Here is a 14,508-nt window from a genome sequence, read left to right as displayed (position 1 = left end):
TTTGAAATAAAGATTCAAGAGAAGTCTAGTAGAAAATTGGGCTCCTCAGAGTTTGGTATAAGCTTTTCTTTTTTTTTTTTTTTTTCTTTTTTTGTTGCCATGTTGGAGATCAGACTCTGGGCTTTCATATATGGTAAGCAAGTGCTCTACCACTAAGCTATATCCACAGCCTTATTATAAGCAAATTCTGTTGAGACACTGGGAAAATGCCAAATAACCCAAATTACAATTCTCTAGTTATAGACACTATTAGTTTCAGATTGCTGTCATTGATGTCATATCAGATATGTTTTAGTGTAGCAGTTCAGTGAACCCTGTTACAAGAAATCATGCTATATTATTGCTCAGTATTCCTTTGAGAAGGAGCAAGTAGCCAGATGATAGTTAAATTGCTTTGCATATAACATTCATCTCTCTCTCTCCCCCTCTTTCTTTCTCTCTCTCTCTCTCTCTCTCTCTCTCTCTCTCACACACACACACACACACACACACACACACACATGCACACACACACATATACAATTGAATCAATTAAATCCAGGGACCCTGAGCACTGAACTACATCCCAGCCATTTTTATTTTAATTTTTTAAATTATTTTGGTGATGCTGGGGATTGAACATAGGACCTTGTGCATGCGAGGCAAGCACTCTACCAACTGAGCTGTATCCCTAGCCCCTTTTTATTTTGTTGAGACAGGGTCTTGGTAAGTTGCCAAGGCCTAGAACTTGTGATTCTCTTGCTTCCCAAGTCACTGGGATTACAGGTTACATTTATGCCTTTAAGAGGCAACTTGTGCTGGGTATGGTGGCACACACTCGTAATCCCAAGGGCTCTGGAGGCTGAGGCAGGAGGATTGCAAGGTCAAGATCAGCTTCAGCAACTTAGCAAGGCCCTAAAGCAACCTAGCAAGACCCTGTCTCTAAATAAAATATAAAAAAGGGCTGGGGATGTGATTCAGTGGTTAAGGGCCTGTGGGTTCAATTTTCAGTACCCTCCCCCCCTCCCCCCCAAAAAAGTAAATTTGTTGTAATGTGGTATTTAAGATAAATGACCACAAATATCAAAAAGTTTGTCTTCTGTATAATACTGAAGAGTGAGAGCTACTAAACAATTTGTTTAGGTATTCAAATTATTCCAAAATTTGTTCTGGAGGAATAATATTTCCTTAGCCTTAAGAAGACTTAGGGTTCTCCTGTGTATATTATGTATACCTTCTAGTCAGTAAAATTAGGAGTATTATCCTCTTTAATTATATTGACCTTGTGTAGAAGTTGTTTAGTCAATAAATGTATGAAATTTCAGTTCTGAAAGACGGCCTGTACTGCTGTCTAGCCCTTTCTTGTCAGAAGCCCTAATAAGCTAATTGAAGGACATAGTGTACTTTATTGCTTAATAATAGGTTTTTTCTTTTGTATAGAAACTAGGTAAAACTTAAATTGGGGTTTGATTATTTACATACTTTAAAAAAATTTTTTTTAGTTATATATAAGCATAATATTTTTATTTTGTTTATTTGTTTTTATGTGGTGCTGAGGATCAAACCCCATGCCTCACATGTGTGAGGCAAGTGCTCTGCCACTAAGCCATAACCCCAGCCCTGATTATTTACATATTTTAAAGCCTTGATGAAAAAATGTGATGAAGACCATATGGTATGCAAAACCTAAAATATTTTTTATCTGTCCATTTACAGGAAAATCTTGCCAACTCCTAACCTAGATCACATTAATTGATTTTCCTATAGAAAGTCCTAGAGTGAATCTTTTACCCCCAATATTATACAGTCTGATGAATCCTGATTGACATATTGAGAAATGCCTATGTGAAAAATTAATTTATACTGTCTGGAAAAATCCCTGTGGGCATTCCATCTCAGGGTCTCTTATCAACAATTCCTTTTTTTAATTTTCATTCAAGTATTCATTGAGCATAGTTCCTTACTTTGGAATATGCATTAGGATCTAGGAATCCAACAACAAACTATCAAATAGTGGTCATGGAACTGGTGTTTTCTTGATTGATTTTGTAATTTGGTTCTACAAAAGATCTTTCCTGAGGCCAGTGTGGTGGTACACATTTATAATTGCAGCCACTGTAAAGGCTGAGGTAGGAGGATCGCAAATTTGAGACCAACCTGAGCGATTTAGTAAGATCTTGTCTAAAAATGAAAGGTAAAAAGGACTGGGGATGTAGCTCAGAAGTAAAGTGTCCTTAGGTTGAATCCCTAGTATCAGAGAAAAAGATCTTTTCCTAATGAAAAGGTGTTTTTCCTTGTATCACAGTAAGGACAGACATGATGATTATTTTATGCCTGGATTTCTTATCTGATTTTGATTAGTATTTTATTCCTGGGGGAGGGGAAAATCTCTTTTTCTCCTACTTTAAAAAACCTTTCATTTGGGTATGGTGGTACTCGCTGCATCCCTAGCTCTCTGTATTTTTTTATTTTGAGGTAGCATCCTGCCAATTTGTTGAGGTTGGCCTCAAACTTGGAATTCTCCTCAAGTCTCCTGAGTTACTGGGATTTACAGGCATGCACCACTGTGCCCAGCTTGTGGTTTTTTTTTTTTTTTTTTTTTTTAAATTACTAAATTTGGACAAATAAGATCTTCTTTGGCTTTATTTTCACTGCTCACTTCCTGAAATGCTTACAAAACAGTAATGTATTATAAACATTAATTAGATTCCTAGGTAGAAAAGCACTGCTATTTTCTCAACAAGCATTTTGTTTTTCAAATAATTGACTTGACATTTGTTAAAGTGAATTTTATTCAAAACATCAATCTAAGAAACCTTTAAATGTAATTAAACATTTAAATGGACTAGACACAGTGGCACATGCCTGTAATCCCAGTGACTAGGAAGGCTGAGGCAGAATTACAAATTTGAGGCCAGCCTCAGCAATTTAGGCTCTAGGCAACTTAGTGAGACCCTGTCTCAAAATAAAACATTAGAAGGGCTGAGGAGGTAGCTCAGTGTTAAAGCATCCTTGAGTCCAACTCCTGTACCAAAAAATAAAATAAAAATTAAATATATAATATGCATATGTATAAAATCAGCATTGGACATGTGCAATAATTTTACTATTTAAGGTAAAATATAAATTTTAAATATTACAGAATATGTCACTGATGTCCATTTGAATGACCTGTCTACACCACAGAGCCTTCCGTCAAATGAAGGTGTTAATCCACGTTTATCAGCAAGCCCTCCTAAATCAGGGAATTTGTGGCCAGGATTGGCATCCACACACAAAAAAGGTAAAAAGTTTCCCTTATTCAAATTCCATTGCTTTGGGTTTTAATTTAGAATGCTGATTTTAATAATTTAAAGTGTTAATTAAGAAATATTATTTGACCTTCTAATATTGACAGATATCTACACAACCATGATTAAATCTTTGTGTGTTTGGAATATTCTTTTTAAAATTAACAGTCGAATTTTGTGTGTGTGTGTAGAGTATGATGAGTTTTAGCACATGCACAGGTACATGTTTTCAAAAACAGACTACAGAACAATTCTAATACCCCAAAGAATATCCTCATATTACTCCTTTGTAATGATCCTACATCCTTCTCTTTTCCTATTGTTTTCCTTTTCCCTGGAACATCCTAGAAATGAAATCATATAGTATGTACGCTTTCAAACAGTATTCATTCACTTAGCATGATATATTTGAGAAATCAGTTGCATTATTGCATGTCCAGGTTCGTTCCTTTTTATTATTGAGTTATATCTCATTGTAAAACTATACACTGTTTATTCAGTAACCCCTTGAGGGACTTTTGAATTGTTTTCAGTTTGGGCCAATTATGAATAATGCTGCTGTAAACATTTGTGTATAGGATTTTGTCTGGACATGCTTTTGTTTGTCTAGGATAAATATCTAGAACTTGAGTTAGTGAATTTTATTTTCATTTTATGCTTAACATTGTGCAAAACTGCTAAACTGTTTCTCAGAGTGCCTTATCATTCTGCATTCCCACTTACTATGTCTGAGAATTCCAGTATTAAAAACTGTGAAACTTTAAAAATGGTAGAAGCAACCGTAGGAGAAAGTCTTTATGATCTTGGCTTAGGCAGAATTCTTGAAGACATCAAAAACACAATCCATAAAAAAATAAAAAATTCTTGGCAAAGGACATTGTTAGGAGAAAGAAAAGGTAATATTAGGAGGAGATATTTGCAAATTATATAGCTGATAAAGGACTTGTATCCAGAAATATATAAAGGGCTCTCAGCTTAATAATTGAACCCTTTCTTCATATAAAGCTTTACTTGGTAACAAAAACAAGTAAAAGCAGAATTATTCTGAAATAAAAATGGACAGACTGAAGCCTCCTATTTCATCTTTAGCTTTTGTTTCTCTACTTCTAACCTCTTCCTCTTCTTTTGACCTTCATAACAGATGTAAATTTCCCAGTGATGAGGCTAAACTCTTCATTTTGCAGTGAAAAAACATGACTTGAATATTGTGCTAATTCAGAATTTTTTTATTTTTCCGTATGTACATTTGTGGTGGCCAAGTATAAAATACTTTTTTTTTTTTTTTTTTTTTAAACAATGAGCTTAAATCTTGTCTGATTGGTTTAACTGTTTAATGCTTTCGAAGGGTATTTTGAAAATTTCTCTATTATAGTTTTTACTGTGAAACCTTCTGGAGAAGAATGTTAAAGAAACTACTTTGAATTTTTTTTTTTTTTTTTTTAATGTTCTACACTTGTTTTTCAATCCTAGCTCAGTCTGCATCTCCAAAGAGAAAAAAACAGCATAAGAAATACAGAAGTGTTATTTCAGACATATTTGATGGAACAATCATTAGTTCAGTGCAGTGTCTGACTTGTGATAGGGTGAGTATGAGGGAATGAGAAAACACAGAAAATTGAAAATTTCTGTCAAATGCTCTTTTTTAAAAACTTGAAAAAATGGTATGAAATGTTTGGTTCCTTCTTATTGCTGCTCTTGATCATGCATACATTTCTCATGTTTGCATCAATATAAATTGATTCTATGAATAGAATTTACTTTTTGGAGCTAACAGAAGCAGCTTTTTCTAAAGAATGGGTCTTGACCTATCATTGGACAGGCATGAACATTACTAAGTTCTTCATCTATTTGGGTTACACATAAAGGTGAGAAGTTGTTCAGCAACAGGAATTGGTAACACATGTATATTCTGCCAAAGCTGATGAAATTAGCATGCTGGGAAGCTTGCTATTCATAGGCACAAGGCAGTGACGGTATATCTTAACATTTGATTTTACTTCTGGCTTGTAAATATTTTCCCATGTTAAGATTAATGCTCAGATAATATAATGTCAATTCAGAGACAGTAACCAGGGTGTAAATTAGAATCACATCATTTCTTATAATTTATGCCAATGATGAGATCACCTGAAACAATGCTTTTTCATAATGCATTCCCATTGTTAAGTGATGCATGATTTTGCTTAAAATTAGATGCCAGGTTTTGTATCTTCCTATTAAAAAAAAAACAAAACAAAACAGAATTTAAAGATTATTATCAGCCTGTAGTCCCAGCTGGTTGAGAGGCAGAAGTGGAAAGATCACTTGAGCTCAGGAGTTTGAGATCAGCCTTGAGAGCAACATAGTGAGATCTTGGACTTCAAACGATTGTGGCTGGATTTGGGGTACATCTTGGTACTGCAATATCAATGACTGTAATGGGGTTGCCAATGGCCACTATCCAAGGTTTTCATGAAAATTAAATTTGGAACAGCACTGGTACAGAATAAGTGTTTTTTTTGCTATTACTACTATAAAAGTAGTATGGATTTTTGTTTGAGTTTGCTTATTATATCTTGCTTTGATCTTTGGAGTCTGAAATCTAACTTTATAAATGCTTGTGCTGGATTATTTTTATTCCATTTTTTAAAACACAAAACAATTTTAGGTATCTGTAACCCTCGAGACCTTTCAAGATCTGTCCTTGCCAATTCCTGGCAAGGAAGACCTTGCTAAGCTACATTCAACGAGTCATCCAACTTCTATAGTCAAAGCAGGATCATGTGGTGAAGCCTATGCTCCACAAGGCTGGATAGCTTTTTTCATGGAATATGTGAAGAGGTATGTATGTATTTTCCTCGTTAAAACCGATTGTTGAAACTGCTGTTTCTGCTGTACTGGCAGAACACTTCCTTTTTTTTCTGTCAATGATGTTTCAGGTTTGTTGTCTCATGTGTCCCTAGCTGGTTTTGGGGTCCAGTAGTAACCTTGCAAGATTGTCTTGCTGCCTTCTTTGCCAGAGATGAATTAAAAGGTAAGAAGTGTAATTATATCTATGGGTAGTTTCAGAGCAGCTTAAATAATACTTGCCCATACTGGCATAATGGCCAGTATCTACCATGGCAGTATAAATATAATAAGAAAAGTCATATTCTGAAGGAATTTATACAAATTCCTATAGTACCAGATAATATGTCTTAAAGGTGTTCTGATATTTAAAAAAGGAAAAACTCAACCAAAATAACTGAAAATTTGTATATCTTGAATTGTCTATGAACTCCACATCGTTTAAGTTCCTTCACTATTTTTGTGTGTTCAGTGTCTTGAAAGACTATTAAGACAGAATGTCACTAAATTTCATTCAGTGAATAAACGAAAAGGATGTTATTTGAGGTAGGTCTTCAAGATTAAAAATAGAGGGAGTTTGAAGGATGTTTTAGGTAAGGTAAACCTTATGAGCCAACTCGGGAGCAGAGACTAAAAGAGTGAATAAAATCCTGTTTTATTGTGCTATGAGATCAGCAGCTGGCAAAATCAAAGAATTGCAGAACCAAAAGAAAGTAATTTACTGTAATTAGAGAGGAATGACTAGATCTGTTCTGTTTGCAGGTGACAATATGTACAGTTGTGAAAAATGCAAAAAGTAAGTGACATTGATAATACTTTTAATTTTATAGTTTGTATTTCTCTTAGTTATTTGAATTGGGACTAGATAGTTATACTTGACAGTATATTCAGAAAAGTATCAGCCAGAAAGCTTAGGTCTAGTAATAACAGATTAGTTGTTTTGTAAAAATTAAGGTAAAAATTTAAGAAGTTGAATAAATTCATATAAGATATTAAAAGTATTTTAAGGCATGAAATAAGTATGTGAATTTGCATTAAATATTTTCTAAAATAAGTCAATATGCTCTTCTGGGTTACCAGTTTAATATTAAATGAAATGTGTCTAGTTTCACATCTCCATAAAATTTAGAAAGGTTGTACCAATTTTGATGTTATAATGCAGTATAGAACACTTAGGCCTGATTTTATTTATATCTACTACTAGCTGTCTTATCAATTTGTTTTTCTTTTTCTTTTCTTTTTTTTTTTTTTTAAGTGCTGGGCATTTAATCCAGGAGCATTCTATCTGTGAGCTAAAATCCCAACCCTTTTTCTTTTATATTTATACAGGGTCTCACTAAGTTGCCCAAGTGGGCATTGAACTTGTTATCCTCAGCTCCTGAGTAGTTGGGATTATTAGATACTGAGCCTAGTCCAGCTGCCTTTTCTACCCTGTTATAAATTCAGACTTTTAACACCTCTTGGTAGTAAGTCAGAACAAAGTGATTAGAGACTTGATAAAGGCATATTTTTTGTGGGGAGTGGCATGGGATATTGGGGATAGAACCCAGGCCCTTACTTATACTAGGCAAGTGCTCTACCACTTCGCTACAATGCTAACCTTTTAAAATTTTATTTTGAGACAGTTTTCTCTATGTTGGCAGGGCTAGTCTAGAACTTGAGATCCTCCTACTACTAATCAAGATATTAAAGCCTCCCAAGGCAATTATTTTTAGGTAGAGGTAACATTTTTAAAAAAATATTTTTATTTTTTAATTGTTGTTGGACACAACACCTTTATTTCACTTATTTTTATGTGGTGCTGAGGATCGAACTTAGGGTCTCGCATGTGTGAGGCGAGCGCTCTACCGCTGAGTCACAACCCCAACCCACAATTTTTTTTTTTTTTTTCTGATTCTGTTAAAAAAAAAAAAAAGGACTTCTTAATAAAATCTAGTATTTTAATTATATAGACTTTTGGCTTTTGGCAGTAATCCAAAGAAACCTTGATCTGCAGCTGTTGGTCTTTTTCATGAGAAATGAATGGTGCACTCTTTGATTAATAAAGATGAAAAAGATGCCTTATACTTTTGGAAAGATTTTATCAGTTTGTCCTTGAAGCCCTAGCTGACAGCTGAAGAGGAAGTTGGCCTGGAGAGGATCCTTCATTGCAAAGCAAAACAGGCTAGGAAAAAAATTAATGAAAAGAGGAACATTCCTTGCATTTACCCTCAAATCTCAAAGAAAGATCTCTCAAGTGTATATCAATATTGATTATTAATAATAACCGTCTTTTATCTCAAGATTTTCCTACATTTATGAATAAAGGTTTTGAGTCTGGGCATGGTGACACCTGTAATTCCAGCAATTTGGGAGGCTGAGGCAGGAGGATTGCAAATTCAAGGCCAGCTTTGGTAACTTAGATCCTTCCAAAGTTAAAAATAGGAAGGACAGAAGATATGGCTCAGTAGTTGAGTGCCCCGGGGTTCACTCCCCAGGACCCCCATCCCCCCCCCCAAAAAAAAAAATTTTTTTTTTGAGCCAGATATGGTAATCTAAACTGTAGTCCCAGTTACTTGTGAGGCTAAGGAGGAAGAGGATGATTACTTGAGACCAGGGATTTGAGGTCAGCCTGCACAACATGGCAAGACTGTCTCAAAAAAAAAAAAAAAAAAAAAACGTGGTGGCGCACACTTGAAATCCCAATGGCTAGGGAGGGTGAGGCAGGAGGATTGCTAATTCAAAGCCAGCCTCAGCAAAAACGAGGCACTAAGCAACTCTCTAAATAAAGTACAAAATAGGGCTGGGGATGTGGCTCAGTGGCCAATTACCCCTGAGTTCAATCCTTGGTACCCAAAAGAAAAAAAAAAAAAAGGCAGAAGAAAGGTTTAATATATTGACTGGAATTACAAATTTTATAAATTTGGGATTTTGTTTTATGCAGTTTTACTTGCTATCTGCTTGTCATAAAGGGTTAGCCAGGCCATAGACAGCAGCACATTTGTTTAAAAAAAAAAAATTTTTTTTTAAATCCAAGGATTACAGAACTCCCTGTAGTTTTGTTATGGATGTCTTGGTTTAGGTTATTTTTCATAATAAGGCACTTCAACATTTTGATTTTGATTATTTGAGTCTTTAGTGTGTAAATATGTAAGAGAATCCAATAGTGAGCTTTTTCAATCTGATAACATTTAATCTCTGCAATTTCTAAAATATTTTTGTTGTATATTTAAATATACTAATTTTTTTTGGCAAGCCTTTTTTTGTGTGTGTGTGAAAGTGGCGATTGAACCCTTGGCCTCATACATGCTAGACAGGCATTATATCACTGAACTACATTTCCAGCCCTAAATATACTAAATTGTTTGTAGATATCATTGAGTTTTTTTTTTTTTTCGTCATAGGTTGAGAAATGGAGTAAAGTTTTGTAAAGTACAAAAGTTTCCTGAGGTATGGACTTTAACTCATTTTATTTTATGTGGTAAAGCATTAATGAAACACAACATAGTAATAAATTCTCATAGCACATTTGAAGATTGAAGTGGTTCTGCTGACCAGTTGCTGTGCATACCTTATTTGGATTATTTATTTCCAAAATATTGGGTTGAATATCTTAAGTGCCCTCAACAGTATACTATGATGGACATAGTATAATTAGACATTGTAGGAACTTGACAGGTATAAAGTGAAAAATTAGAAAAACAAGTAACAGTGAACTTTGGAAGAATCATGTTTCTACATTTCAGGTTATGACTTTATAATGCGGTTGATATTTAACCTTGACACATAGTTCAGTATGAATATTTAATAATATTATAGCTTAATAAAAAATTTTTAGCTAAATGAAACTTAACTTTATTTATAATTTTACTTCAATCAAACACCACAATTACTTGCTTGTAGAATAAAAATCTTAATGTCCTAAGTTTTATCATTTTGGAATGCTTTTTAGTCTTTTGTAATGGCAAATAAGGGTTTTTTATTTTATTCTGTTTTAGATTTTATGTATCCATCTGAAAAGATTCCGACACGAACTGATGTTTTCCACCAAAATCAGCACCCATGTTTCATTTCCACTAGAAGGCCTTGATCTTCAGCCATTTCTTGCTAAGGATAGTCCAACTCAGATTGTGACATATGATCTTCTGTCAGTCATTTGTCATCATGGGACTGCAAGTAGTAAGTATATAGGTTTGACGTTTGTTTTTAGATTTAAAAAATTGTGTCTGAATACAATTGAATTAATTGCTTAAATAAGGTGTTCTTGGAAAGGAAAAAAAAAACTAAAAGTAGATTTTACTGCTGGTTATTAAAAACATGTCAGACTCCCAGTATAAAAAAATGATAAATGTATAAGGAAATGGAAATGCTTATTACCCCAATTTGATTGTTGCTCATTGTATATATGTACTTATTGAATCATCACTCTCTGCTCCATAAATATGTACAATTATTATGTGGTAGTCAAAAAACATCAGTTTTAGGGAATGGAATATTTTTTACTAAGGTGTTTGGAATATTTGAAATTATATTGTATAAGATAATAGTAAGGACTTTAGCTTGATAATTTTTATACTGGGTTTTTAAAGATTAATTTTATGTGTTTTTGTTTTCTCAAGCAGTGGTGATGATGATACATATTAAAAAATAAGATCACAGTTCTTGCTGTATATTGTAGCTGCTATGCTAGACACTGGAGATAGAAAAAGTTTATCCTCCATTTTGTGTTAATTGTATTACCATAGTGATTTTTTTTCCCTTAAATACAGGTGGACACTATATAGCCTACTGCCGAAACAATTTAAATAACCTGTGGTATGAATTTGATGATCAGAGTGTTACTGAAGTTTCAGAATCTACCGTACAAAATGCAGAAGCTTATGTTCTTTTCTATAGGTAATGGAAGTCATTATCTCATATATAAACTAGTTTACAAATAATGAGAGAACATTTATTTCACTCTTTGGAGTTATTAGTGACTTCTAAGATTTTTCAGTTGGATTGCTCAGTAAAGATAAGAAACTGCTCTATTCTCGTTAGAGTAAAATAAAGTAAAAAGTTTTCTATAGAATGAGGCTTTGTTTAGAGAATGTTAACATAAATAAGAAGGACAAAGGATGTATTTTGTTTTAGAAAGATTGGTTTTAATAAATCAGAATTAAATATCAACTTTCCTGCTAAAACGGCTGATTAAGGAGGTATTAGTATAAAATTCTTTAGTATTTTATGAAAAAAAATGCTAGCTACTGTAACAGGGATACTAATTAGGTATTTAGCTTGATCTTATTAACAAATATGTGAATGCTTACCATGTGTCAGTATTGTGGACACCAGTAGTTAATATATAACATCTCCTTTAGGGGTGTAAAATGTATTTGAGAGGTGATGCAAAGTATGTTTCTCTTGGAATTACCAAGGCTTGAGGAGATCTACAGAATTAGTATGTTTGGGAGTCTAATAAGGAAGGGAAAAAAATCACTCTACTAGTCTAATGTAGTAAAATACATATTGGACTTAATGAATTATTGTCTTTAAAAGGAAGAGCAGTGAAGAGGCACAAAAAGAGAGGCGAAGGATATCAAATTTGTTGAATATAATGGAACCTAGCCTCCTTCAGTTTTATATTTCTCGACAGTGGCTGAATAAATTTAAGACCTTTGCTGAACCTGGCCCTATATCAAATAATGACTTTCTCTGTATTCACGGAGGTAAGAAATCTTGTCTGCAAAGTAGTGGTAGAAGTTTGTTGTTAAATAATTTGCAAATTAGGAATAAGCCAAGAATTTTCCTGTTCTATTTATTTCTTATTTCTCTATCTGCATTCTACCTTAATGCATTTAATTCCATTAGGTTTTCAAAATTTGGCCTTGTCTCTCTAATTATGGGCCTGTTAAACATTTTATTTATTGAGTACCTGTTTAAAACCCTGTGCTAGAGCCTGAGAGTTATTTCTGTACTAGTGATTTCAGCTGCCACCTGTACCTGTAGTTCTTATCCCTTTTATCTAAATGAATAGCTGGCTCTTTTCCTAAATATGGAAATTTATTTGGGGTTAAACAAGAAAGCTTCATATGTGTTAAACATAACTTATATCCTTGTAATTAGCTAAATTAATGTTTATTCCTAGAATAAATAGGACCTTTGGTGTTTTGATTAACCTTTGATTGAAGACTCAATATTCTTGCTAATTATATTTATAGTGAAACAACAAGAAATGGGAATATCTTATATTGGATATAGAAACTTAAACCCCACAAAATATTTGTGGGCCTCAGTAGTAGAGCACATGTTCCATAGCACAAGGCCCTGAGTTCAATCCCCAGCATTGACTTAAAAACAAACAAACAAACAAACAAACAAAAACTCCTTATGAATTTCAAGGTATACATTCTTCTTTAGAAAGGATAATAACTTAAAATATATATACACACACACACACACACACACACACACATATTTTTTTGGTACTGGGGATTGAACTCAGGAGCACTCAACCACTGAGCCACATCCCCATCCCTATTTTGTATTTTATTTAGAGACAGGGTCTCACTGTTTTTTAACCCCTCTCTTTTGCTGAGGCTGGCTTTGAACTCTCTGTCTTCCTTCCTCAGCCTCCTGAGCTGCTGGAATTATAGGAATGTACCACCATGCCTGGCTGAAAATACTTTTTACTTTTTGGGAGGGGAGGCTTGAGAATAATGATTGACCAGTCAGTCAGCAGTCATTAAAAATGAGTTTAACCTTTGAAAGGAATTAAAGAATGAAGCTGACCTGTCAAAAATATTTTTAGGTGTTCCTCCACGAAAAGCTAGTTATATTGAAGACTTGGTTTTGATGCTGCCTCAGAACATTTGGGATAACTTGTATAGCAGGTTTGTTTTTATTTATTTTTCTTTCACATTTTTTAATTGTTGCATATAGTTGTAGATAATAATGGGATTTGTTGTTACATATTCATACATGTACACAACACAACAATGTAATGTAGCCATTATCACTCCCCAGTACTTCCTTGCTCCTTCTCTACCTTCCACACTTTGCAGGTTTGTTTTTAAAAGCAGACAATGTATTATTGTGAAAACTACTTAAAAGTAGCTAAAGGGGGACTGGATTATTTCCCAGATGCTTCTTTTGCTTTATGTTGCATACCTCTTTTTCATTCATTTATTTATTTTGAAGTGTGAATAGGCAAACTTTATAGCTAGTGTGGCTCTAGTCTAGATGATTTATTCTGATTTTCATATTCTAAATATCTGTTTGTGAAGATATACTTATCATACCGAAGTACTTTATTTAAAAGATATTGCCTATACTCACCACTAAAATTTTACTTATGTGTGCACTCCCAAAATTGAATATTCTTACTCTGAAATTTTAAAGTTTTAAATCTTAAAAAATATTTTGTACTCTAATGTTCTTACCAATTATGTTTTCTTTAAATATTAAATCCATGCCAGGAATCCTTTCTTTGAGAGAATAGGGGAAACCTTCATTTGATTAAAACTTGACTGTGACTGTTTATTTTATATGTTAATTTTTGAAAACCCTTTTGTGGTTGTTGCTGCGAACATTTGGTAGAACAAGGGAAAGTTGAACTATGGATAAGGCAGCATAGGCAATACATTGGTAAAGTTTTTATTCTAATAAACATAATATCAGGAACTTGTAATTTAAAAACATTTTTTATATTACTTTGAGAATTTTCCTGTGAGGATTTATTCTTAACTGGGTATTTAGCTATTGACTAAAAAACTAGAAACTATGTGGTAAAACATCAGCTTTGAGATTGCTATAATTTTAATTCTTAAATTCTTCATGCTTTAGGTATGGAGGAGGACCAGCTGTCAACCATCTGTACATTTGTCATACTTGCCAAATTGAGGCAGAGAAAATTGAAAAAAGAAGAAAAACTGAACTGGAAATATTTATTCGGGTAAAAAAAGTAATGCTTTTCAAATTGTAAATGATGTAGGATAAAGATGAAGATCTGACAATTAACAAAATGGTTGAATGAAAGTGTTGTAATAGATTTCAAGTGTTCTGGGTACCTAACAGTGATGACTTAAGGCCTTCACTGGAATTTTAGTGAGTTAAGTTTTACTTTGTGGGCTTTTGTTTTTATGGATTGGGCAATACATTTTGTTTTAGGTATTGTAACTATAAGATATCTCCTAATTAAAATGGAAAATTCCTCGTTAGTATTGTCTATAGAATACCCAGCTGGCATTCTCAACTTCCATTCTTCTATGAAATATAATGCTGTTTTGTCTTTCGGGAACTCTGTATTTACAAATATACTGTTTCCTCATAGTATATTATGAAACATTCCTTGATTGTAAACAGCAGAAAATTTAGTCACAGAATGAAAAAACTGAACAAAGCCAGTTGTTGTGGTACATTCCTGTAACCTCATCTACTCAGGGAGCTGAGGCAG

At 33.5% G+C, this 14,508-nt stretch overlaps 1 protein-coding gene across 5 annotated transcripts in view; it reads left to right on the top strand.

The window, feature by feature from the left end:
• Usp33 (ubiquitin specific peptidase 33) overlaps positions 1-14,508 on the top strand; it is a 63,113-nt gene that overhangs the window by 37,216 nt on the left and 11,389 nt on the right. For 3 of the 5 annotated variants that reach the window (XM_071617955.1, XM_071617957.1, XM_071617954.1), the window contains exons 11-21: positions 3,122-3,262; positions 4,740-4,852; positions 5,917-6,089; positions 6,188-6,282; positions 6,858-6,891; positions 9,479-9,524; positions 10,073-10,253; positions 10,844-10,970; positions 11,613-11,782; positions 12,865-12,946; positions 13,899-14,007. In XM_071617955.1, the coding sequence (XP_071474056.1) occupies positions 3,122-3,262; positions 4,740-4,852; positions 5,917-6,089; positions 6,188-6,282; positions 6,858-6,891; positions 9,479-9,524; positions 10,073-10,253; positions 10,844-10,970; positions 11,613-11,782; positions 12,865-12,946; positions 13,899-14,007 (1,271 nt within the window). The remainder of the gene's footprint in view (positions 1-3,121; positions 3,263-4,739; positions 4,853-5,916; positions 6,090-6,187; positions 6,283-6,857; positions 6,892-9,478; positions 9,525-10,072; positions 10,254-10,843; positions 10,971-11,612; positions 11,783-12,864; positions 12,947-13,898; positions 14,008-14,508) is intronic. The other 2 variants (XM_034636515.2, XM_071617956.1) reach the window with 1 other exon arrangement.

This window comes from Marmota flaviventris, chromosome 10, assembly GCF_047511675.1.
Source record: "Marmota flaviventris isolate mMarFla1 chromosome 10, mMarFla1.hap1, whole genome shotgun sequence".
Lineage (NCBI taxonomy): Eukaryota > Metazoa > Chordata > Mammalia > Rodentia > Sciuridae > Marmota > Marmota flaviventris.
Note: the sequence above shows the minus strand (reverse complement) of the source record. Positions and strands in the feature narration are given on the sequence as shown.